The 26,641-nt window shown below is 42.0% G+C and overlaps 1 protein-coding gene across 1 annotated transcript in view; it reads left to right on the top strand.

The window, feature by feature from the left end:
• The window catches only part of spata20 (spermatogenesis associated 20), a 55,478-nt gene extending 36,326 nt beyond the window's left edge, over positions 1 to 19,152 (top strand). Inside the window, exon 16 of the mRNA XM_026177292.2 lies at positions 18,251 to 19,152. Coding sequence (XP_026033077.2) covers positions 18,251 to 18,445 — 195 coding nt within the window. The 3' untranslated portion in view covers positions 18,446 to 19,152. The remainder of the gene's footprint in view (positions 1 to 18,250) is intronic.
• The last annotated feature ends 7,489 nt before the right edge of the window (positions 19,153 to 26,641 follow it).

The raw sequence follows: 26,641 nt of genomic DNA, 5'->3' as shown, positions 1-26,641 counted from the left end.
GTTTGTTGATTGTGTAAGTACAGGAATTGTAGTATGGGATTTGCAATACAAATAGAGATGCAGTCTTTTTTAGCAATTGGGCCTAAGGATAGGGATAGACACTACAGTGTTACAGTGGTGTTTTGTGACATGAATCTTAGTCTTACATTGGTAGGACTAGAAACAGTTTTTCTAGTGTGCCTCCTCTACTTAGGACATGAGGTCTATCTTGTGGAAAATATGTTAACAGTGTGAAAAACACAGGTATAAATGATAAATTGATGGTGGCTAAATTTTCTTCTTCAAAGCCACGTTGGCACTGAAAACACCAACGTGTGGAATTTCTTTGCTCTAAAAGTGTGCAGTCAGAATGTGTTCTCAAAATAAGGCTAATATTCTAACAACACTTGCAAAGTTGTTGTATCATCTTCATGTTAGTGACCTCTGTGAGTCACTGATTCGAAAGCATTACATCCATATTTGCACTCCAATAATGTTCAACCTGTACTGAGTAATTCGCTTCCTTTTTCTTTTACCATGTCTGCATTTGGGCACATTTGTGAGTCAGAATGGTTTAGCGTCTTTTGCAAATCTCCACATAGTAATGCTTACCGAGACTTTTTGTGGTTTATAACAAAGAGATGACATTATCAAAATGATAACATGTTTTACCCAAGAGGCAACGTGTGTGCAAGTGCCAAAAACTGCCACTTGAGCACCTTCAGGATTAAAAAAACATGTTTCAACCTGGTACCAAAAGGTTGTTTTTGTTGATAGTTTCTCCCTTCATAACAACTCTATGACTACTGAGTTATTTATTTATTTGTTTAATTCATTTTTTAAACAAATCCACCTGGGTGCTGGAGTTAGACACATAGCTGTGTTTATGGCAGATGTCCTAACAGAGGCAGCTGAAACTAGAAGGTCTTCGCTAGGGTCCATTCACTGCTTTGAGTCATTAAACTAAATTTCTTCACTGTGTTTGTGGCTGATTAAACAGGAGTTAACGTTTATTAGGGCTGATGCAGAGATGAGAATTGTCAAAACAAAGTCCAAAAACACCCACGAGATCGTACAGTTCAAACATACTTGGGGAATTTAACAGACCCAGGGACAAAGGAGAAAAGAGGACTATTTATACACTTGGGGCAAACTAGACATAGGTGTAGAGTAGATGATCAAGGCAATGAGACAGGATGGGGGTTCAAGGTCAAAAAGCCATTATCAACCTGATGAATGTCTCTCTTTAAAATTTTAAGGTTTTATTGCTATAGAGAAAAATGTTTGGTAAGTAAGGTAAGTAAATGCAATTTAGTTCTCTAGGAACATTACTTTTGAAAGAGGGTTGGAATTGTTGAAAGAAAGCTTCATTTTGAACTGTGTGCTGGTTAATCTTGGTGGTTAAAAAAGAAAAATCAAGATTTCTCCATTGGTCTGTCTGATCAGCATTTTTAGAATACATTTCTAGAAAATGGAATACATTCAACACTAAACATGAAGATTTACATTCATCAAGCTGTGATCTCAAGGCTGCTTAGTAATGTAAGCAACAAAGCATGTTGGCAGTGGCATTGATAGTGGTTCAAATTATGAATTTCTGTCAGCCCAAGATTTACACATGATCTTTTATGAGTTGAATAATGCTTTACAAGAACTGTAATTCCCATTGTGAGTTCCCACTGAGCCCGACTGTGTCTTGTCAGCTCTGCTTATTCATCAGCCTTCCCCCCAGAAAACTAGCCAAGTAACTTTGTGTAACTCTATTATAAGCAAACTGTCACAGAGAGCAATAGAGTTGCTGTTCCTCTCTCGAGTGTATTTAAGTAAAAACTTCAGCAATATGTGTCCCATAATCTGGAAAGTGTTTGTGACACGTCTTATGGAGGACTGTAAAATGTGAGCGTTAGAAAATATGCTTAGGACAGAGAGATTTTTTATGGTTTAAGAAATACCATGTAAGAATTATTAAATGGAATTAAATGTAGATGGATATATTTCGCATTCCCTGTGCCTTTCGAAAGACGAGAGTGAGGCAGAGAGAATAGGACAAATCGTAGAGTAGAAGGATGGACCGTGGCCTATTAAGAGGAGAGTCCTTTTGAAAATGTCTGCGAACAACTGGGAATCCCTAACAAGACCTTAGAGACATGGGGGAACAGTTAGCAGGGTGATATGGAGTGTGAGTAGAGAAAGGGAAAGGAGGGGATGGGTGGAGATAAGAGACAGTATCTACTAGCCAACTTGCAATGGTAACACGACTGTAAAAAAGAGGATTAGAGTTAGGCATGCCCAGGGTCCTCAGTGATCTTTAAGCTCCGTTGTTTCACTCTGTGTCCTGTTGTGTCTCTTTGTTTCGCTGAGCCTCGGTCACTCATGAAAGCTCCTTAAAAGATTGCACATGTCCGCTAAGAATTGTTTCTTCTGTTCTGTTAAACAGACTCATACTTGTAGCAACTTTCTGCTCACTTTGACCACTCAAAGTGCTTTCTACCACAAGCCACTTAAAAACACACAATTTCAGTGCTTTTATTTATTCCTAAGCACTTTTTAGCCAACATTTATAGTCTAATGGATGCGTCAGAGGCAACTTGGGCATCTTCAGCGTCTTCGACATGTAAAGCCAGGAATCAATCCACCTCCTGATTGTTCGGCAACTCTCTCTACCACCTGAGCCGCCAATACCTTGATGACCTGTTAAGCCCAGTAACCATCCAGAGTAGAAAACAGTCTGACTGACAGGTCTGGGAAAGGCCCCAGATGGCCCCAGATGGTTCATGTAGAGGAAAAGTGCATTTCATGCTTACTTTAATGCATTCAGGTAGCCACTTATCCTCTTTTTCCTGCTTTGTCTCTGCTATTTTGCAAATGAGCATCCTTTAGATATTCAGTTTCACATTACATTCACCTCCTTCCATTCTTCTAATATTTGTTAATCTAAAGCATTACACATTCATCCATTAAGTGAATGTTACTTTTTTTTTTCTTTTCATCTTCATAAAGCAATAGTGAAGCTGCATGTACACTCATGATTCAGCAGAGTTGACAGCTTTAGTGGCATGTGTGCGATATAATCCTCTGCCCGTGGTATCTTGAGTGCTGTAGCCATGCTTGATGCTTCGTGCTTGTCCATATCTCAGCTCAGTAAATATCCTTATGCTGTGTGTGGATACACATTTACACATACATAAATACAGGCATTTTGCAACTGTATATCCCTTTGGGTCATTCTTTCCCTCTCTATAAGCTGTGAAATTCTTTCTCATGTAATCACAGGTGTAGCAAGATGAAAAAAAATTTTTGTTTGATCGTTCTTATGCTTGTAAAAAGATTTTTCCCACAGTTGTGGACAGAAGTTTGCATATATATATTTAATACTTTCTTTGAACTTTTTTTTTCTTTCCAAAGAATTACCTTTAAAAAAAAACAAGTATTGTGTTCACAAGTTTGAATTTATTAAGAATTTCCTCTAATGCACACAAGGTCAAAACTATACTTACATGTTCAAATATATACATGCAATTTCACTCATATTTGGTTAAATCTCCCTTAGCAAGTTTTACTTTGACACTTGATACCCATCAGTGTATCTTTCCTGTATTTAAATAAAACTCAAGATTTGCTTTTGTCTTGGAAAACTCGCAGCATAAATTTAACTTCTGAGATTTTTTTTGAGTAAATGATTCCTCCACACAGCATGCTACGACAAAATGTAATAATTTTAGTTAAAGTTTCCAAACCTGGAACTAGGTAGACTGCAATACAGTTGCAGACTAAAGCTGACAAACACATCTTGTTTGGTGTTACTTACACTCTCCTTTTGTAGTCTAGGTTAGTTTAAATCAATCAAAAATAATGTTTTGAAATGTTGTGCTGAAAATGCTACAACTTTGTGTGTCCCATGCCTCCATATTGGTGAGCCTACCTTGAACACGCATCGAACCATGGAGTTCGCCCTGGACGGCCAGCTACTGCCGGCCCTCTAGCTCCTGCTGTGGCTATGTTTGCTGTGGCTACGTTTGCCGTGGCGCTCCAGTTGCTGGACTTCTGGCTCCACGACCCCTCGTCATGGTTTGTCCGCGTGGAGGCTCAGTTTGCTCTCCCCGGCATCTCGGCTGACGACACGAAATTTCATCATGTGGTGGCATCGTTCAACCTGCTAGCCACCCGCCGTGCGATGGCCCTCCTCCGGGACCCGCCCGTGCAAGGGAAATATGTCGCCCTTAAGGACCTACTCCCGCGGCGATACACCCTCTCCGGTGCGGAGCAAGCCAAGAAACTTCTTTCCCGCTCCAGGCTGGGCAGAGGCGCGGCTCTTGAACTCACGGAAAACATGTTGTCCTTGCTCGGTTCGGACGACGGAGGATTCCTTTTCGTCCATCTCTTTACCAGACAACTGCCTGTCACTGTGAGAACTGGCCTTGCCAGCTCCCCGTTTCTAGCGGCGCAGGAGTACCGCTCCCTGGCTGAAGAGGCAGATCGCATCCTGCTGGTTTCCCACACATTTGGAGTGCATGCCTCGGCCGTGGATCTGCCGGCGACACCCCCAACAGCCTTCTCCAGAGCGGACAAGCTGGCACTAACGGCAGGAACCGCTACACACCGCGGGAAAGATTTTTGTTTCTACCATCAGCGTTTTGGCGCCAGAGCGCGTTGCTGCCTGCCGCAGTCGCTGACGATATGGAAAGGCTGCTCTTCATTGAAGACTCACGCTCCGGGCGCTGTTTTCTGCTGGACTCTGGCTCCCAGAAGAGCCTCATCACGCCCACCGCCGCGGACCGCTTAGCAGCAGGCCACGGACTGCAGCTGATTGCGGCTAACGGTTCTCCTATTGCAACTTATAAAGAAAGACGAGCCTCATGCTGGAAGACACACCGGTGTGGGATGGCGGTCCGCGTTTGCTTTGCGACGTGTCTATGGGTCGCCCGTGCCCCGTCGTTCCCCTTTCGTGGCACCGTCGTGTTTTCGACTCCATCCATGCTCTCTCTCACCCGGGCTTACAGGCTTCGGTCAAGCTGGTAAGCGACAAGTTTGTTTGGCCGGGCCTGCGGAAAGCGGTAAAGAATTGGGCTGCTGCGTGTGTTCTGTGCTAACGCTCGAAGGTCCACAGGCACACTCAGGTGCCCCTCGGACCATGTGCACGACAATTTGGTCGGACCACTCCCACAGTCACAGGGTTTCACACACCTTTTGACTGTGGTGGATCGCACCACCAGGTGGCCAGGGGTGGTTCCCCTGCCTTTCACGACAGCAGAGGTGGTGGCCAGGGGGTTTCTTTTGGATTTTGGGGGCCAGCAGGAGGTAGTTTCAGTGGACCAACTTAAGCCTGCACACATTCTGCAGGATGCGCCTGTGGTGCCAGCCCTCCGCCGCAGCCGCCCACCTGCTGCCGGAACGTTGGACTCTGACCCTCCCTCTGTGATCCCACCGTGCCCGTCGGCGCTTGTCCGGCAAGCGGAGGGTTCGGCCTGTCCTTCCCGGCCTGGTGAGCCCACAGCCAGTTCTCGGACTCCGCGTTTCAGTCGTTCTGGACATTTGATTAAGCCCCGGGTCCTGGACTAGTGGACTGTTTGTTTGGGTGTTCGGGGGGCTGGGCATGTGTGGCAACCCACTAGAGGGCTCTACTCACACCCAAGCTTGGCGGTGGTGGATTTAAGTAATAATACATTTTTACATTTTTAAAAAAAACTCAAAAGCCAGTTTAAAAAACTTAATATCACATTTTTACAGTGTATTTCTATTGTGATATCATTTTTATTTTAATTATTTAAAAAATACATCATCTGTGGTAGCATGTATAGATATGAAAAAGTAGCATTTCAGCACAACATTTCCAAACATGAAAACTCAATCTTTCATGTAAACTTTTGAAAGGAACAGTAGAAAACTGCTTTAACGAAAGTTTGTGTGCCCATAAATAGTTGGAAGCACTCTAAGCTGAGCCAACATCTCCCTGGCAGTCAAAGGAAGGAAAGCAGTTCTGAGCATTTTGTTCATTGACAGTGCCAAGAATCAATTTGCATTTAGTGGAGAACTGTGTTGAAGAAAATCCTGCATCAACATTACTCCGAACTGCATGGAAATTCTCTACAAGCAGTTCAGTCTTAGTCTGTCTCTTTCAGATAATTTATTTTCAAAGCAACAATTTGGATTTTGTTCCTGTTGGCTGCCTGTGTCTCCTTCCTGTACTGGTGTACTTCTTCATCTGCCTCAGCCAGTATCATGTAATTTTCACTTGGATCTCTTATCTGAAACTGATGAATGGTATCTAGTATCTGGACCTTGTAACATTCTATCGAGGAGGCAAGGCAAGTTTATTTCTTTAGCACATTTTAACAGCAAGGCTATTCAAAGTGCTTTACATAAAATTTCAAAAGACATCAAAGGTAATTTACAAAAGCAGCGTAAGAGGATATAAAAGAGCATTTAGACTAGGGATGTCAAACTCATTTTCCATTGAAGGCCACTTTGATCGCCGAGTGAAACATACATTGTGTAAAGACATTTAACTACACATTTAACTACACATTTAATTCCTGAGACATCTTACTATAAAATAAAGAAGTTCAATTTCAGTTTTTCTACACGATAAATATCTAAAAATACAGAAAAGATTCTGGCAGCTCACTGCCCAGACTGTCCCATATTTATAGAACTTACAGCTTATTGATTGATGAAAGTTTTCTTGTTTTAATTGAAACTTCTATGGTAGAAAGTAAAAAAACAGGAACTTTTCTGTCATTTAATTGTTTATCTGTTACTTAACTACTTTGGTGTAGTAAGAATGGCTATAGAGAAGATTTTTATCAGTTGTATAACTTCTAAAACTTTCTGCCCTCTTCATATTTTCCTTGCTTGCTGTCCTTGTCCTTGCTGGGCTGATTGTGGACCCTGGGCCTTATGTTTGACACACTTGATTAGACATTAAAATAGCTATATAAAATTAAAACAGTCATTTTTTGTGAAGTTGCAAGAAGAATGAAGTAGTTATTAGTACTAAAGTTAGAAATTAGTAGTTATTTTCTTTAACCCTCTAGGGTCGACGGATGCACAAGTGCGTCAAAATCACATGACCAATTTAAGACAACAAGATGGAACGATGCACAGCCTCCATTTCAACTTGTCAAAAGTGTGGACTGCAAACTATATACCAGTTTTTGAATTGTGTTGATAGGCCATGTAAAACGAGAGTTATGATAAAAGAAAAATACACGCTATCTTTGTGTCTGAATAAAATGGTATAAACAGTGTTTTCTAAAGACAGCGCTAGCAACCACTCTCCCCTTTGGAGCAAAAATTTTTTTTTTTTAAAGAAAAACACCCCTTTCCTATTGGTGTTAAAGTGTACCATGTCAACGAATCACAAAATTATATGTGGCATTTGGTTGTTTAGGAAGAGGGGGTAAGTTTTAGGAATGACACCAGATATGAGGTATGAGGGCTGTGCTGAAGAGAATGATACCAAACAAAGCAAGATGAACAGTTTTTAAAGGTGAAATATAGAAGTAAAATCAAAAGTAGTCAAAAACGGCCAATTATACCCTGGACCCCAGAGGGTTAATAACGCTTGAATAATTCAGTTCTGCTCACATTTTTTACAGCAGTATGAAGCTAAAATCTCAGTATACAAAGATATCCTGTAAACAGAATGGTGTTGTTGGAAAGGCTAAGAAAAATAATTGAAAACTCACTTTGTTCATTTTGTGCTGAAATTAAAAGACATACAAATATGTTCTAGCTGATCAATCTTTCACACTCAGAGCTAGTATCCATACACGTGCTGAAATTCACACAATTTCCCATAGTGAATTAGAAAGAAGCAAAATTTTAGACCTTATTTCCAATTCTGGCCCACTGTACGACTGAGAGCTAATGAAACACCTCAGATGGAGTCCAGCAGTCTTTCATCTCACACATCCAGTTAGTGGCTAGTGGTTCTCAGGGGCACAGATGTACTGTTCATCTGCCTTCCAGTGACCCTGAGTGTAAAGCCACCTGAAACAAGAGCCAAGCTCTCTGTCAAGGATTAAATTAGTTACATCTGACAAGAATCTAGATTTCTTTTGGTTCAAAAAAAAAGTTCATCTCTATTATTTTTTTCTGCTTTTGCAAAAGCAAAACAGAATGTAAATCTTTTCTTATGAGTCGATATTGAGTATTGACAAAGGCCGATTATGATAATATAATATTTTTATTATAATTATTATTATATAATAATAATTTGCAGAGATCTGTAGTATTCTGATAGATAATAATAATAATAATGGATTGGATTTATATAGCGCTTTTCAAGGCACCCAAAGCGCTTTACAATACCACTATTCAACAACCACATATTGTTGATGTAAGTTGATACAGATTTGAGCAGGTAAAATTCACCACAATATGCTTTGTTTAATCTATAAATATAATAATTTACAGTATATTAGAATAACCTTCAGTACACTTTTGATCAGGATATGTTTTTCAGTGCACACATAAACAAATATGTTGGACTGATTATCTCTATGCTGGACTATTGATGTTTGTTATTATCAGGTTTTATCGATCTTATAATTCCCTAAAAAGCCCCCAGCTTTGAGAGGATGAGAGTTCATTTTGCTTGTTTCTGTTTTCTCCCATATTAGTTTCTTGTCATTGGCTCCCAGTTAAATCCAGAATTGAATTCAAAATCCTTCTCGTCACATACAACATCTTGAATAATCAGGTCCTGTCATACATGCACATGATCCTAACAGAGCACTCTGGTTCCCAGAGTTTCTAAAAGTAGAGCCTTCAGCTGTCAGCTCCTCTCCCATGGAACCAGCTCCCAGTGTGACACCCTCTCTATTTTCAAGATTAGGTTTTTTTGATAGAGCTTGTAGTTGGGGCTAGATCAGATGTCCCTGAACCATCTTCTAGCTATGCTGCTTCAGGCTCAGAATGCTGAAGGACTTAATAGGATACACTGTCCACTTCTTCTCCGCTCACCTTTTTTACTCTTCACATATTTTTACGCCACTGCAGCATTAATTGTAGTCTCCTCTCTCCCTCACCCTGCTTTGTCCCGTCTCCCTATGTTGTGGTTTCATTTGTCTTCTCTTTTTCGTATCGTTTTCCTCTTACCCCCCCAAATGAATTATTATAAAGGTAAAACAGTGAAAGTTTGTCATGTCTGCTTTTCCTTCAGTGGACTTGTAGCCTCTCTCATTCACCACCACCCACATTGCTCCACCTCAGTCTGCAGCCCTCCTCGGCTCTGCTCCTCAGGCCTGAAATCAGTTCAGCTGATCTGCTGTGTATTTCACTTTTTTTTGCTCTGATTACTACTTTGGACTCTCTGCTCTGACAGTAGAAATCTGCCCAATTCTCTACACTTCCAGCCCCGGGTCAGCACCGTAGTAACCATTCATCTTTTATCTAACTACAGTGCCCTGTGTATTCATCTATCAATCACATCTAGCTGTTTCTTGCTCATGTGTCAACAATGCAGGTGTGCTGTAAATGTAAAGTGCAGCATTTTTACAGTGATTTCTGTTGGGGGTCAAATTCTCTTGGCGGCTTTAAGTAGAGGTGTTTGTAATAATTTGTCATTTTAGCCAGCACTAAAACACTGGATAAGTAATGAAGTATGAGATGATGAGTTTTATACACAGCTACATAAATGACCCTCTTGGTGGTTCTAATATTAACCAAACTAAAGCTAACCGTTGCCGTTTCAAACGTGTAGCACCAGGATGATTCTCCACCCGTGTTGTGGAGCCGTGCTTAACATTCTTCTTTAAATGTGAAGTAGGACACTTATGCATTTTGTGATGTCTTTGATATAATGTTCCCCGTTACATTAGTAAGGGAGGACCTTTGATTGGGCCTTTCCATACAACCAGATCTGCTCCACTGTTCCTCCAGAAAGATCAGCCAATCGCTGAAATGTTACTGGAGTAATGAACGACATTCTTCCAAAAAGGTAAAGGTGATTCCTCAGAACATCTTTGTATGGATTTACAGTCATCCTTCCTTCTAAGGAGACAGACCCCCACCCCAGCATAACAGAGCCAGCAGATCCTCTCCATACAGGGGTCAAGGGTTCAAGTCTTTTTCCTTCATTAGTCACCCGCCTGTATATCTGGGATATTTCAGACTACTGGCCTCGTCCTTGTATCACTCATATGTCAGATTTTATCGCTTTAGCATTTCTAACTTGGCGTGACTTTTACGACATTAAAAAATGAGAATCTTCTTTCATCTTAAACACAACAGAAGCTGATGAAGTGTGCCGTAGGTGTCAGGGCCTGATTGAAGAGAGAGGCTGTTAATTCTGCTCAGATCCCAAGGCATTCTCACATCTTGCTGCAGACACAGTTTGATTTAGTGAAGAGGGTCCTGTAGAGACTGTCAGCAGCTGAAAACTGATGCCCAGCTTGACAAAAGACAGAACACACTGCCAGAACAGGCTCGCCCACTCATTCTAACTCGGGTCAGACGGTGTGTGTGTGTGTGTGTGTGTGTGTGTGTGTGTGTGTGTGTGTGTGTGTGTGTGTGTGTGTGTGTGTGTGTGTGTGTGTGTGTGTGTGTGTGTGTGTGTGTGTGTGTGTGCGCGCGCGTGCAGGCTTATTTTGTAGTTTTTTTCCTTATGTCTGTATTCGTAGCTCTTGTGTCAAGTAATGTGCATAATTTTGGACATTAGCTTGATTCTACATTTTCGTGTCAGTCTTTTTAATTCTCTGGATTTAAAAAAAACAAACTGGGAGAACATCAATGATATTGTCACATTTCAGTAACCTGCTGTGAAACTCCTGATATTCATGCACATGATAAGCTGATTTACACCCCCACCACTGCCACCCACCTAAACATTTCTGCACATTTAACACACCCTTCCTTTGACAGCAGTGGTCTTTGTGAGCAGGACAGTGGGAACTCCACACTGTAAAAACTGTTAAGCGTTAGCTTGAAGAAGACGAAACACCTCAAATATGAGGCGGTCCAAAATTTTAATCCATAGGAAAGCCTCAGATCCTCGTCAGAGCCCTTGTGTGTCATAACTGTTTTTGGAAGGATAAGGAAAGCTTCCAGATTCTTGCTTTTAATGTGGTGTAGGTGATCATATTTGGAGTCTGAGTTTAAACTGAATATTAAGCCTTGCATTAAAATGTGCACTTAGTTGAAGTGTGTTAACTGTTCTGGATATTATATAGTTAAGTGTAGAAAAAGGCAGATTTTGATCTCTATGAAGAGTTTGAGCTCAATCCTGCTTAATGCTCCCAAATCAGCCGAATCCGTTCCCGTTTCTCTGACCTTCTCCTTCCTCTCAAATGTCTCCTGTCCAGTTTTCTTTCTAGCACACTCACCTCCTCTCATCCTTCTCTCTTGTTGAAAAGATAAATAAATGAACCCAAGGGTAAAGTTAAAGTCACTGGATGACTGGTGATATGAGCAGCACACTGTCACAGAATGTACGTAAAAGCGTGAATTTGTCTGTTTCTGTCCTGGGGCAGAAGTCCAGATGTCAGGTTGCAGTGATGACTGAGCAGCACACAGTGAGCATGCATGCATGTGTGTGTGTGCGTGTGTGCGTGCAAGTTGGACAAAACAAAAGTGAGAGGGATGGGGGAAGTAATTCTCTTCACGCTTGACTGCGTGTAGAACTGTGATTGCTCTTCCTCAGGTGTGACAGCGGCTCCTGAAAGCACGCATTCGATGCGATCATTGTGTGAGTTTAGCCCCCAAGTTGTGCGGATGCTAAGTATGATAAAATGATTTCCGAAGCTGCGTGTGTGTTTGCGAGTTGCTGTCAGCACAGGTACGGCATGTTCTTTTTAAATGTCTGAGCTCTTCTGCTTTGGCAGAATGAGAGATGTAGAGTGGGAGGGAGCTGTCAGTGTAGGGACATTTAACGGGTGGGAGGTGTGTGTGTGTGTGTGTGTATTTGTTTCAGGGTTGCCCAGTATGAGGGGATTAACCCTGTGGGAGTTTGCACTCTCATGTGTAGCCAACTGTGCTGTCTGCTACAGCTTCACACACACACACACACACACACAGACTCTTCGTTCAGTCCGTCACATCCACAAGCCTTCGTGTGTACATTCACACGTAATCTGGATCTGTCTGTCTCTGTTTCTTTGTTTCAGCTTCACACACACACACACACACGCGCGCGCGCGCGTCGTTTCCAGCACCGAGGGGTCTGTGCAGATCGTGTTGTTGTGACACAGACTGACTACTGAGCGACCTTTAAGTTGAGGCCACGTGGCTGGATGTGGTCTGAACCCAGGGAGGGACGGCATGAAGCCAAAAGAAGAATCAAGTCAGGGTGGAAAAGGTTCAGTTTGGCAGGGAAATCCTCCTCTGGTCGCTATGACAACGGTCACACCAATATGAACACACTCCATCATGCTTCTTCCCAGTCTTCCCCTGATTTAATGCCCAAAAATGTTTGTAGACAGCTCTCTCCGGTGCTCGGTGTGATGTTTCCACAGTTTTCTGTTTTTTAGTGCCAAAATTATTTATCATCTGAGCTTCTTCAAACACGTAAGCCTGCATGAATTTTGAGAAGATAAGATGTGGGCAGCATCCTTTCATGCTCCCCTTAAGGAAGAATTTTCTTTACCACACAGCATATTTAGTAATAGACACAGAAGTAGTTCAACACAGCAGCACGGTGGCACGGTGGTTAGCACTGTTGCCGCACAGCAAGAAGGTCCTGAGTTCAATTCCAACATCAGGCTTTCTGTGTGGAGTTTGCATGTTCTCCCCGTGTTTGCGTGGGTTCCCTCCGGGTACTCCGGCTTCCTCCCACCGTCCAAAGACATGCAGCTTGTGGGGATAGGTTAATTGGATAATCCAAATTGTCACTAGGTGTGAATGTGTGAATGAATGTGAGTGTGAATGGTTGTTTGTCCCTGTGTGTCGGCCCTGCGACAGACTGGCGACCTGTCCAGGGTGTACCCCGCCTCTCGCCCTATGACAGCTGGGATGGGCTCCAGCGCCCCCCTCGACCCTGAAAAGGATAAGCGGAAGCGAATGGATGGATGGATGGATTTGAGCGGCGTAATCTATTGATAGTTTTTTGGCTTTTGAAGTGCAGATGGCTATCGGCACAAATGAGCATCTAAATGGCTGAGTGGAGCACTTGGGGAGCTCTGAGACAGCCAGTGAATGAGAAGGCTCATTGAGACGGGGTGAAGAGGATGCAAACAGTTCCGCATGGTGGCCCGGGTGAGTGCTGGCTGGCACGCTTACAGAAGAGGAGAGTCTCCTCCAGCAGACAATTTTGTCTAATGACTAAAGAACAATTAGCGATGAAAGCAGGATCGGGAGTACCTGTGTGCTCTAGTTTATTACAGCCACCTGTACATGTGGACATGTAACAGGGTGCAGCGTTATTGTACGGAGTGGATCACAGTACACGGATAAGCTCACATTAACATGTCCTACACACCCCCACGTGCACTCGCATACTACAGGTTGAATTAATCGGAATAATAACAATACATTATTGATGACTGTGTCAAAACAGCTGTAGATAGAAGACCAAAAACATACATCTGAAAGGCAAAGAGCAGGATTTCTGTTTATATCTATACTGTATATTGCAGTGCAGTGTCAGTGTGTGTATTAGCATTATTAATCAGTGTTAATAATGTGTGAAGTTGATTAATGTGCTTCACATTGCTGTATGCACTTCAGAGTTACTGCCTATTTCAATTTAAATATGGATGTTTCTAGCCACTGGGTAACCCATAGGAAGATGAAGGACCGTGATATTTTACTGTATCATTATTTATGTTTAATCCATACTTCATACTGATCATTATGTACTCTGTGAAGGGATGACATTTCTAATATTCCCAGATCACAGTTCTGATATATTAATGTTGTTTTATCACTGATACCAAAACAGTGTTTCGATCTTTTTATTAAATGCTTTGCTAGCAGCTCTAAGAGTTAGTACTGCAGCACAGCAGCATTTAAGGAATCACAGGGACAGCTGGGTAATGCTGATGATTAGCAGGTTTGTGTTTAACAGGTTTGCCATTAGAGTTGAGCATGTTAGCAAATTTGGACTAAATGCAAAGTACAGCTGACTTTGATGGGAATGATATTCATTGTCAACCATATAGTTGTGCAAAAGGGAAGTGTCGGAGGGTAACTGGACTCATTAAGATGCATCATCTAGGAATTATACATCTCTGTGAATTGTATCAGTATCTGAAAGTGACGACCTTAACAATTAGGAAAAAATCTATTAAAGACCTGACACAATATCAGAGAGATGCATCAGTTGTTTACTGAGCATTCAGCACAATGGTCTCTGTCAAATGGTGGCTGTCAAGAAGACATTCTGAAGGAAGGGAAACTGGGAGAAAAGGCTGAGGTATCCCACATTACACAAGATCTGGACTAACAGGACTAAACCAATGTCGGCAGGAAGTCAGCAACGATGTACAATAGTGAGTGTCTACAGCCATCTGTAAGACACGGTGGAGGCTCTGTCATGGTTTGGAGCTGTTGTTGGAGAACTTGTCAAAATTGATGCAATTTATCAATCTAGGAAAGTACTTTCAGATTTTGACCCACCATTCAATACCAACTGGGAAGGATGTGAATCGCAATGGCTGCATTTTTCAGCATGACAGTGTAAACACACGGTCAGTGCAGGAACAGCGAATCTGGATAGAAAAGCACACTATCGAACACTGTCAGTCATGGATTGGCCTCCCCGCCTGGACCTCAGCACTATTGAAGCAGTGCGGCATCTCGACAAAGAACACAACGAAAGGCAGTCGACCTCCAAAGAAGAGAAAGGGGACGTCTGGAGAACTATTCCTGAAGACCCATAAGACTACTTTGGGGGATTTCCTTACCTGGATGATTTTGCATACATCAAGATGTTCCTGAAGACTGCCTGAACAAACAACAGGAAAGCTTTCCTAAGATAGTTCAGGCTGTGCTAAAGGATAAGGTGGTCATTTGTCTTACTAGCAAACGTACAATTTATTATTGGAAAAACAAACAAGACCTGATTAAGTTCATCTGCTGTGTGGATAAAACAGTGCAGAGGTTTAACCTACCTGGCTCAAGCTTGTCTTAGATGTTTATATACTGCAGATACTCTGTCGATCATTCAAACCTGTAACCAGTGTTTGTTTCCTATACTGCCTCTGGTTGTCAGCTTATTATACCGACGGTCATGTCAGTCTACTCAAGAAGTTTCACCTCTACCCTCCTGCAGTCGTCCGATCTCGTCTCCTTTCTCCTTCCTTTTCTCATTTTTCCCTCCGCTCCTTGTTTGTATTGTCATTTCTCGCTCCGTTGTGAACCAGAGGTGGTGCAGGGCCAGGAGGAAATGACACGTGTCTGACAGGAAACCGCCCAGGGACCAGACAGGGCAGCTCTCTTTAACTTCGCTCTGCTGCCTGTCCAACACTGCAGTGACACACAGACATGCACAAAGACAGGCAGCCGGTTTTTCTCTCTCTGGTGACCTGAAGCCCAAATTCACATTCTTGTGAATACATACTTAAATTATTTGTTTGGGTTTTTGTCTTTTTTTAAAGCGTCATTGCTGCAGGCAGGACTGGTGAACCACGCATGTACAGTGGGGCAAAAAAGTATTTGGTCAACCACCGATTGTGCAAGTTCCCCCACTTAAAATGATGACAGAGGTCAGTAATTTGCACCAGAGGTACACTTCAACTGTGAGAGACAGAATGTGAAAAAAACATCCATGAATCCACATGGTAGGATTTGCAAAGAATTTATTGGTAAATCAGGGTGGAAAATAAGTATTTGGTCACCTCAAACAAGGAAAATCTCTTGCTCTCACAGACCTGTAACGTCTTCTGTAAGAAGCTTTTCTGTCCCCCACTCGTTACCTGTATGAATGGCACCTGTTTGAACTCATCATCTGTATAAAAGACACCTGTCCACAGCCTCAAACAGTCAGACTCCAAACTCCGCCATGGCCAAGACCAAAGAGCTTTCGAAGGACACCAGGAAAAGTATTGTAGACCTGCACCAGACTGGGAAGAGTGAATCTACAATAGGCAAGCAGCTTGGTGTGAAAAAATCAACTGTGGGAGCAATCATCAGAAAATGGAAGACATACAAGACCACTGATAATCTCCCTCGATCTGGGGCTCCACGCAAGATCTCATCCCGTGGGGTCAGAATGATCATGAGAACGGTGAGCAAAGATCCCAGAACCACACGGGGGGACCTGGTAAATGACCTGCAGAGAGCTGGGACCAAAGTAACAAAGGTCACCATCAGTAACACACTACAACGGCAGGGAATCAAATCCCGCAGTGCCAGACGTGTTCCGCTGCTGAAGCCAGTGCATGTCCAGGCCCGTCTGAAGTTTGCCAGAGAGCACATGGATGATACAGCAGAGGATTGGGAGAATGTCATGTGGTCAGATGAAACCAAACTAGAACTTTTTGGTATAAACTCAACTCGTCGTGTTTGGAGGAAGAAGAATACTGAGTTGCATCCCAAGAACACCATACCTACTGTGAAGCATGGGGGTGGAAACATCATGCTATGGGGCTGTTTTTCTGCCAAGGGCACAGGACGACTGATCCGTGTTAAGGACAGAATGAATGGGGCCATGTATCGTGAGATTTTGAGCCAAAACCTCCTTCCATCAGTGAGAACTTTGAAGATGAAACGAGGCTGGGTCTTCCAACATGACAATGATCCAAAACACAGCGCCCGGGCAACAAAGGAGTGGCTCCGTAAGAAGCATTTGAAAGTCCTGGAGTGGCCTAGCCAGTCTCCAGACCTCAACCCCATAGAAAAGCTGTGGCGGGAGTTGAAAGTCCGTGTTGCTCGGCGACAGCCCCAAAACATCACTGCTCTCGAGAAGATCTGCATAGAGGAATGGGCCAAAATACCAGCTACTGTGTGTGCAAACCTGGTAAAGACCTATAGTAAACGTTTGACCTCTGTTATTGCCAACAAAGGTTATGTTACAAAGTATTGAGTTGTATTTTTGTTATTGACCAAATACTTATTTTCCACCCTGATTTACCAATAAATTCTTTACAAATCCTACCATGTGGATTCATGGATTTTTTTTTTTCACATTCTGTCTCTCACAGTTGAAGTGTACCTCTGGTGCAAATTACTGACCTCTGTCATCATTTTAGGTGGGGGAACTTGCACAATCGGTGGCTGACTAAATACTTTTTTGCCCCACTGTATCCCCCACACAGACACACACATAATAATTTCTTGACTTGGTGTGGGCATGACAGCATAGCAGCCACTGACCCACGTTTGAATGTGGTGTTTTTGGGAGGGTTATTTTGGGTGAGTGTATGGGAGTAGTACAGCTGTATTAAAGGAATAAAGAGAGCAATCATGATCAGCACGAGGCCGCGCTGTGTGCCGAGATGATGCGTTGACACAAATGGTTTAAAGATGTAATTACACTGAACATCTTTCTCCCGGACAGTAACACTCTTCTTTAGTGACTGGACTGCTGCCACACAGATGGAAGTAACATAAAAATGACAATCCAATTACTCAAACCATTTTCACGCTTGGCCAAATGGCGACAACTGACTTTCTTTTTTTTTTTTTTGTATTAAAACAAATGGTTTCTATTTACTGTTCCAGCACTCGTTTGATTTTTCTGCTTCTCAGCTGTAATTCCTGTGTCCCACACACAGAATTCCAGTTTTCCATGATGCTAAAACAAAATGTGTGTATGCATTAGGAATTAGCATACAGGAGGGGCTAGCTTCACTGAAATCACTGCCTTTGAGCAGATGCACAATACTTCAACTCAGTTCACTTTTATTAATTTACAAGCATAACAGCATGTCTTCTGTTTGATGTCAGTGAGAGCAGCATACTAATATGGTCATATCAGGCACATGTCAGCATAGAAGCCACACCCCAGAGTAGAAGCCACACCCACCTGCTGTTCAAACCTTTTGTCTTTGAGGGACAGCCAATCAAAAGAAGCCTGATTTAAAGCGAAGACCATAGGAGTTAAAGTGGCTTGTTTGAGACAGAGGATGGTCTACCAAGTACTAGCTGGAGATGAGATGTTAACTATTTTAACTGGAGCTTGGATTGAGTTTAATTAACCTCTCTTAATCCCGATTTGTTAATTAGAGATTCAGCACGTACGCTTCTATATGCAAACATTATCCTAATCTTGAAGCATAAATGTTATCATAATGGCGAACTGATTTATGGTCAAAGAAATGTTTACTGCACCTTGTTGATCAGTTCTGTCCTTGTAATCTGATGCCACATACTTTTTGCTTGGCTCTTTCAGGTCTTGATGCTCGCTGATGGGGACACGGAGAGTTTCCTGTGCCAGCGCCTGCCCGTCCTCTCCTCCATGTCGCAGCTGCGCGGTGTAGCCACAGCCTACGTCTGTCAGGACTTCACGTGCTCTCTGCCCGTCACCGACCCACAGGAGCTCCGCCGGTTACTCCTGGACGGAACTACAAACACGCAGATAGAATGACAGCTGAATAAACTGACCGAGCATGTTATCCTCAAAAACTGCTCTTCTAAGACCTGCAGCTCAAGCCTAGTTCTTTTTTTGTTGGATGTGGCTAGTGAGTCCGGCTTTGCCATCACTGGATGGCGGTGCTTTAGCAGCTGATGTTGGTAGGGGTAGGGCTAAGGAATCTTGAGGGTGTCGTCCTGCTAGCCATTCCACATCTGTTACTCCAGCCTGTTCTTTATCAGCAATACCAGGTATTACCTCAAATATCAGCTCCAGGTTTTAATTCAAATCAATGTGTAGAAATGCTCAGATGAGCTAAGCAACAGTGGCAATCTGAAAAACCTGTAGCAACTTTGCAAAAAGTTGTAGCTTTACCGTTACCCCAGAAGATCCCTAATAGAGGATAAGCTGAGAGCCCTTTAAATGAACTGGGCCGATAACATTTTGCAGAGGGACCTCTCCGGCATGCGTTCCAGCTCCTGTGTTCACGACACACGGATTTGACAGAGGAGACCTGCCTGGCGGCGGTTGATTTGTGTGTAACCGTGTACATACATTTTAAAAACCATTGCATATGATGCTTTTATCTGTGAGGAGCGAGTCTACTGAAACTGTTGCACAAAAGATCCGCCTTGTGAATGTTGTCTTTACCTTTAGACATCATAAAAAAACAGAGCATGTATATTCACAACCCCTGAATAATAAATCTATTTCTCCTACAAGCAGTGGGTGTTTGATTTTTGGATTGATGCTTCTGTTTTGTTTGAATGTGCTGCGTTATGTAATGCAGCTATAAAGGTGCCCAGAATAAGTGTCATTTTTGTGGTGTTCGTTTTTGTCTGTGACGTCCAAGATGGGGAAATTCCATGAAGGAGTGAGTGAGTCTGTCCCAGCAGCGTTTTTCTTCTCTGTACTATAAATACTCGTACAGAGAGAAGCCGTCAGTTGTGTATTCTCTTGCTGTCTGTTTCCCGCTGTAGGCTGGGCCAATGTAATGTAAACATTGTGTGAAACACTTGGGAGTGTGTGTATTACTGCGTGTGTTTTAGGGAGACACAGATGGACCGCCGATGTCGAGGCAGGCAAGTCTCTGAGGGTCGTCCTCTGGGCTGCGGAAGCAAAGCGAGAAGAAAAAGACGAGAGGAGAAATGCAAAGTTTCCGCAATGGTGGCGGCAGATTCGTGTCCTTCACCTCGCATCCACCGCTGTCCTTTAACAACACGCAGACCATCTGCACTTGTTTACTTTTGTCTCTGTACTTTTGTCAGCCAAGTCTCCGCCCTCCCCTCCTTTTTTTCGTGTCACCTTAAGATTGAGGAGGGATCATATTGGCAGACGGCTGCTTCTGTGGAAGAAGAAGTAGCCAAGAGGAAAACAAGGCTGTGGGGAGGAAGAACATGAGGCAGAGGGAGAGAGATTTGAATGAAATGTCCCAGCATCACTTTTCTTAACTTATCAGACTGTGAGCGGTTGTTCTTTCTGTCTGTTGAAACATTTGGATGCTCCTTTTCTTGTATTTCCACACCGCTCTCTCTCGCTTGCTTCCTTCTCCTCCCTTTCCTCTCATCTTCTCCCAGGATTGGACCCTTCTGTCTTGGTGGCATATACACACTGGCCATTCCACTGCTGTGCCATTGGCATTGAAAGCATGTTGGAGCCTCTGTCTCATTTATTGAATCCTAGTCTACAAGTACACACAGTCCCCCTCCTTCCATCACTCCTCTCATTATTGTTCTCCACTAATTGTTTTGATGAGCTGCACAAGCTAAATTTTAATTAGCACTGAGATTAGTGTTTGACCCCAGCTAACCTGACGGCCCGCTAATTATGAAGTTGTAATCTGCATGCCTCAGATCTTAGTCATGATATGAATGATAAACTTGTACATTTTGAGCAGCACCTTTGTAGAAAGAGGCTAAATGGAGTGCATACGCAAAAGGCATGACACAGTAATACAGCTGTGCACATAAAGGAAGAGATGTTTTAATAAGGTTTTTGTTAATCGTTTTTTTGAAAGATATTTTACTCATTTTTAAATAAAAATACTTAATCTGCACTTTTTAATTAAATTTTAATTTAATTTCTATAATATATCACAATTTATGAGATTTAGTTTCAAATCCACAAAAAAAGAAGACTGGTTTCTAAGTCTGCACATACAGAGGGAGGAAACAATTATGTGATCACCTGCTGAATTTGTTAACTTGCTCAGTCACAAAGAAATGAACAGTCTCTAATTTTTATGACAGTTTCATTTTAATAGAGAGAAAGAGAAAGAATATTGACCAAAAATCCAGAAGGAAAAACACATTACATAAAGGTTATGACACAAAGAGCTCCATTCCCACAGTCAAGCACGGAGCTGGAATAACATCTAAAGTCGGGGCTGTTTTTCCACCAAGGGTACGACAACTTCACCGCATTAAGGGGCCAATGGACCAGCATGTGGCGTAAAATCTAAAGATGGGTCTTCTAACATGACTAAAGAAGAAGCCCATTAAAGTTATAGAGTAGGCTAGCCAGTGTCCACACCTCAATCCTATAGAAAATCTTTGGAGGGAGCTTCAAGTTGCTAAGTGATAGCCATGAAAGGATTTAAAGTTTCTGTAAAGAGGAGTTAGCCAAAATCTCACCTGAAATGAATGCACACCTGGTGGTCAACCTCAAGAAATGTCTTCCTGCTCTGCATGCCAACAATGGTTTTTCCAACAAAAATGTTCACGCGATGTCATGCACATTGCTCAAAAGTTGCATGCTGTTTTGGCCATGATACAGCCACCAGTTGCTAGCTTAAAATGCATATTCCTCGACTGTTTGGCAGTGGTTCTTGTAGGCTTCCTAGAGAGTCTCTCACTGCAGCAAAAACCTCCTAGTCCTTATCTAGTCAAGTCATCTTTATTTATATAGCACATTTAAAAGACATCAAGTGTCGGCCAAAGTGCTGAACAGAGGGATAATATAATTAAAAAGAGTTAAAATAGATAAGATGAAAACATTATAAGACATCCATGTATGTTTGTAAAAAATATGTGTACATGCAAATATGCACATACATGTACAAAAATGTACACATTCACACATAAGCACACATACGTGAACATAAAATACATGTATACGTATATACACATTTCCACAGTTGCCTGTAGATGTTCATGTTTATCTGTAAATAATTGCTAACAACTAGCCTAGCAACAGTAAAAATCTGAGCTAGCAAAGGGCTACAAAAAGGTTTGTAGGACTGGGGCTCACATTGTTGCCATGATTGTCGCACATCCAAAATGACAGATAAGTTAACGTCATGTGGTTAGCGGTTGCATGTCTGCAACCACTTAATAAAAGGGTCGAGCTGCATTGTGGAACAATTTAAAATTGAGTGTTTTATTGGTATGTTTTTTAACCAAATGCTATATAAAGAGAGTTGTGAACCTGTAAATATTTTTAACCAGTCTAGCCTCCTAAAAGGTTTATTAGAGCAGGTGACATGCCTCTCCACTGATAAAAGCTGATAAAAGTTTGGATATGAACATGAAGATGGTAAGACCAAGCAGAGCTGAAACCATCTCAAAGATCCTGTTGGAAAATATGATGATGTACATTGCTGCCATAGTTGCGTTTCCTGTTTTGAATGCGATTTGCATTTTCCAAATGTTTAGAGAGAATTGATGTATATCCTACATTTTGTGTGGGTTGGATGTAAACAATGAAGTGAAGCTAAAATTATAGAGCTGTATTTGTCTTGTTATATAATTCCTTATTATTTAGCGTGCATGTGTTTCGTGACTCCGTTCTGGTTTTTGAACGGACATTAAGTGTGTGGAACGATCTGTGTTTTAGATGAAAGCAAGTGTCTGTAAAACAAGGCTCTCTCAGGTTATGTGTGTCTGTGTGTGTGTGCGTGTGCTGTTGTCCTTGCTATCAGACATGGCTGCTGTGTTTCAGTCTGTGTTATAATGAGGCCACAGGGGGCCGGGAACAGCAACACACCAACTTGGAGGAAAGGAGGAACATTCAGCAGAGGGGGAGGTGTTGCGTACTTTCTGTCACCCAGCTCACGAGTCTTAAGGTTTTCTCTCCACTCCTGATGTGTTCTTACAGGACATTTCATTTCTCAAACTGTTTAAGATGCTTTGTTTAAAAGGAAAAGAAAAATCTTTGAGAAAAAACTTTCTTTTTAATAAAAATAAAAATGTTGTTGTCACTTGTAAATAATTAGATACGTGCATTGTGTGTTTATGTGAATCTGTGAAAACACTTCAGATATCTGAAATATGGAATCAACACTGTAAATGTGTGTGTGTGTGTTCGTGTGTGTGTGTGTGTGTGTGTGTGTGTGTGTGTGTGTGTGTGTGTGTGTGTGTGTGTGTGTGTGTGTGAGAGAGAGAGAGAGAGACAGTCAAAACAGGTATCACAACACTGGAACTTGTCTGATAAGACCTAAACCTCCTGGAGAAAATCAGTACCGCTTATCAGCCCAGGCTGGTACTTTGTTGATTACACAAAGCAAAAATAGAGTTAAACTGGGAGAGCGGGGTCCCAAGGATTCAAACGAGCTGATGCACCATTATTTCACACTACAAGGGAAGTTGCTGAGGTGCTAAGGTTGAGCAGGTAGGGGGGCTATAGCTCAGGCAGCAGGCGGAGCAGGTCATTTACTAACCTGGAAGGTTGGTGTTTTGATTCCGAGCTGCTCCAGTCTGTTTGCCAGAGTATCCTGATGCAAAAGGTGTCTTTGTACAAAATACTGAGCCCTGAGTTGCTTAATGTGTTCTCATTGGAGTATGAATGTAGAAAAGCACTATATAAGAACCAGATCATGTGCCAAATGAGGTGGACTTGAAAGTTAGTGTTTTTTAACTAATAAAGCTAATACAAAAGATTTTAACGCATTATTAAATTAACATCAACGACAAGCCTTAGCTGCCTTACGTTTGACTCTAAACTACTTTGGTGTAGAATGGAGTTCATGGTTGACACAATGTATAAAGGAACCCCCAGATTCTTTGGCTGCAAAACAAGCCCGAATCGTTATACTTCCACCACCGTGCTTTACGGCTGGTATGTGGTGTTTGGTTTGCACCTAACCTGGTCCTGTGCATGATAGTGACTTATCGCCCCTTTGATCTTGTTGGTCTAAAGAACATTGTTGAAGTCTTGTCATTTGTCCTGCCATATTCTTTAAAGAGAAAAAAAAAACTTTCTCCTGGCAACACATCCAAAGCATTAGATGGATTGCTGCAGTCTTTGATTGTACTTAAATAAATGAACTTCATTTCAGTTCAATTCGGTTCAGTACTTCTTTGCTATTCCAGTTTCCATATTTGCTTCTAATTTTTCGTCTTTCAGTGCTGTCTGGATTTCCATGACTTCCTTTTGTTTGCAATTTCAGTTTCCTGGTTCACTTTTACATTTTCTGTCTTTGCTTCTTGGATTTCTTTTTTGGCCTCCTTGAGCTTTCTCTGGAATTCCATCAGTTCTTTTTTTGTGATTTCAGTTTGCATCTTTGCCTGTTTTTATTTCCTTGTCCTCTACTTCCAATTCAGTCTGCATTTCCATCAGTCCCATCTTTGCTTCTTCGGGTTTCAGTTCTGCTACCTCAGCTTGCAGTTGTGCAATTTCAGTTGCATGTTTTGCTGCTTCACTTGCTTTCACTTGCTTCTGGATCTCTTTTTTCTTCTCTCCCAGCACTCTCTAAACTTCTATCATTTGTTTCTTTGTCATTTCTGTTGCCTTCCCTACTGTTTCATTTTCCTCCTTTGCCTTCTGTATTTCCTCTTCCAGAGCTCACTGGACTTTTCAGTCCCTCATTTTCAGTTTTGCCTATTCAGTTGTCTTCTTTGCTGTTTCCTTTTCCCTCTTTGCTTACTGCATGTTTCCCCTTTCTAGTGCTCTCTGCCTTTCCCTCATTGCCATTTTTGCCTTTTCAGTTTCTTTGTTTGCCTTCTTCATTTTCTTTTTCTTCTCATCAAGAGCTCCCTGGAACGCCATCAATTGATTCAATGTATTTTCTGGCTCTTTCTTTGCTTCTTTGTTTTCCTTCATTTCTAAAGTTTTAGTGTGTGGAGCAGTGCTCACTAATCCTTTTGTAGAACTTTGGTTGTCCATTTCAGGATTTCAGAGAGGCTGTATGCAATAAAAAATAATCATACGATAATAACTTTATTTGTATAAAGTTTTTTAAACATAGTTACAAAGATCCTCAGATATAAAATATAAGCGTAGATGTCCCAAAAACAAACACGTCTTCCATATGTTCACACACACACACACACACTTTCATACATTACATACTTGGAGAAATTTAAAGCTGCTGATGAACCTTTCTCTCAGCAGTCCAGCCAAACTTTGGATAACCCAGCTTCCTGTATTTCAGGTTAATTAGTTATTCTAAATTAGCCATAGGTTGAATGGGTGTCTGTATGGGAACTGTGTTTGTCCTGTAACAGACTGGTGACCTCTCCAGGCTGTAAATTTGATAAGTGGAAATGGTTGGATGGATGTTCTGCAATGATGAGTTAGTCTAGTCTAGTGATGAAGAAAGAGTTCTCTGTTCAAAATTCATCATCACTTGATCCAAAGTTCAAGAGGCAGGAGGATGAAAAACATTACATTCAAACACTGAGTTGTTGCCACAGTGTCACCTCCTTTACCTTTCTGTATCTGCTCCTCCTTGCTTTCTCAGTTTGACATTTTAGCTAACTTATGTGCATGACAGAATTGTGTAGGCAGGAGTGTTGGATCATGGCTCAGACTATATCAGAGGCAACAGCATGTCAAAAGCAGTCATGGGCAGCAGAGTGCATCCAGCCAGACACTGTCAGGCCAACTGATGGCTGGGTTGGAGGTGGAGGGATAATAGAGTCATGGACACAGCCTAGATGGGAAACAACATACTTGATCTTGACATTTCAGCACAAACAGCATGCATCCATGTATTTTTGGTTATTTATGGTGTCACACAGTTTGTTTGTTTTTTCCCAGAATGTATGAATTTCCTTTAAACGTGAGAACACAGAACACAACATCTGTTGCAGCACCTAGCTTCTCTTAATAGCAGTGTCACTACTGATGTTGATATGTCAGTGCTGATATTATAGCAATGAAAACTTTGTTACACATTGGTAAGACAAAAGCCAGCCATCATTGTCATTCCCGTATTCATTTGTGTACAACCAAAACAACTTGGACCGCCCATAAAGGGAACAACTGTTAGGATCTGCTGAAAGGTAGATTATCCAAGTCGATGTGATAAATCATTTCCACCAAAAATTACTCGTGCAGTTAGTTCTGCTTTGGTGTCTTTCAAGATCAAACCTGCTATTCAACAGGTTTACGAGCAGAAGTTCAGGTAATTTCCATTATAACTGAATTATGGTGGGCAGAATCCATGGGCTCCATCTTCCAATAATGAGCAAATTTCTTACCTAGACACTAGCATTAATGGTCCCAGCTTTGGGCCCACCATTTCTGTGGTGCCATGCTGGTACCACCAGTTATTTTATATATGGAAATACATGGAACTGACACCACATCTGTAGAAACAGTCTACAAGTATGATGGAGTCACTGCATATCAGGCTAGTCCCACTTTGTAGTCAGCGTTTCAGGTTTTGTGCCCCCTCAGACCACTGTCTCCAAGAATTTAGCATGGTTAGTCCGAGCACTCCACAAGCCTCGGAGAGGTAGAAGTGTGCCAGATCCACCAAGTGTCATTCTCTATCTCTGGGGCTGCGTTAAGTCAACGCAAACTCATGGTAACACCACAGAAGTGCTTTACAAAAACTGGAAATAGTAAATAAATTATTAAGGTGCAATGGAGGACGAAGCCATGTTAAGATTTGCAGCTTAGCTCAGCAAACCATAGTGTGTCTGTGTGTGTTTTGGGGTAACGGACTGGTTCTCATAAAGCCGTGTAAGTTCTCAGTTAGTCAGGTCATTGCGGTCTAAATCTTCTTATATGGTGCATTTCCACTCCAAGTACTTAAAGTGCTTAATGCAACATGGCTCATTCACCCATTCATACAAGCACTTTTTTCTTAGTGCTTATATGAACATTCACACTGTGATGAATCCAGTGGAGAGGAACTTGGAGTTAGTATCTTGCCAAAGAATATTTAGGATGCAGACTGAAAAACCAGGGATCAAACCACAAACCTTCTGATTAATAGATGGCTTGCTCTGCCTCCCTACCCAACAGTTAAGTCTGTAGGCTACT

The sequence above is a fragment of the Astatotilapia calliptera genome, chromosome 8 (assembly GCF_964374335.1).
Source record: "Astatotilapia calliptera chromosome 8, fAstCal68.1, whole genome shotgun sequence".
NCBI lineage: Eukaryota > Metazoa > Chordata > Actinopteri > Cichliformes > Cichlidae > Astatotilapia > Astatotilapia calliptera.
The sequence above is the reverse complement of the archived record's forward strand: the minus strand, read 5'-3'. Positions and strand labels throughout refer to the sequence as shown.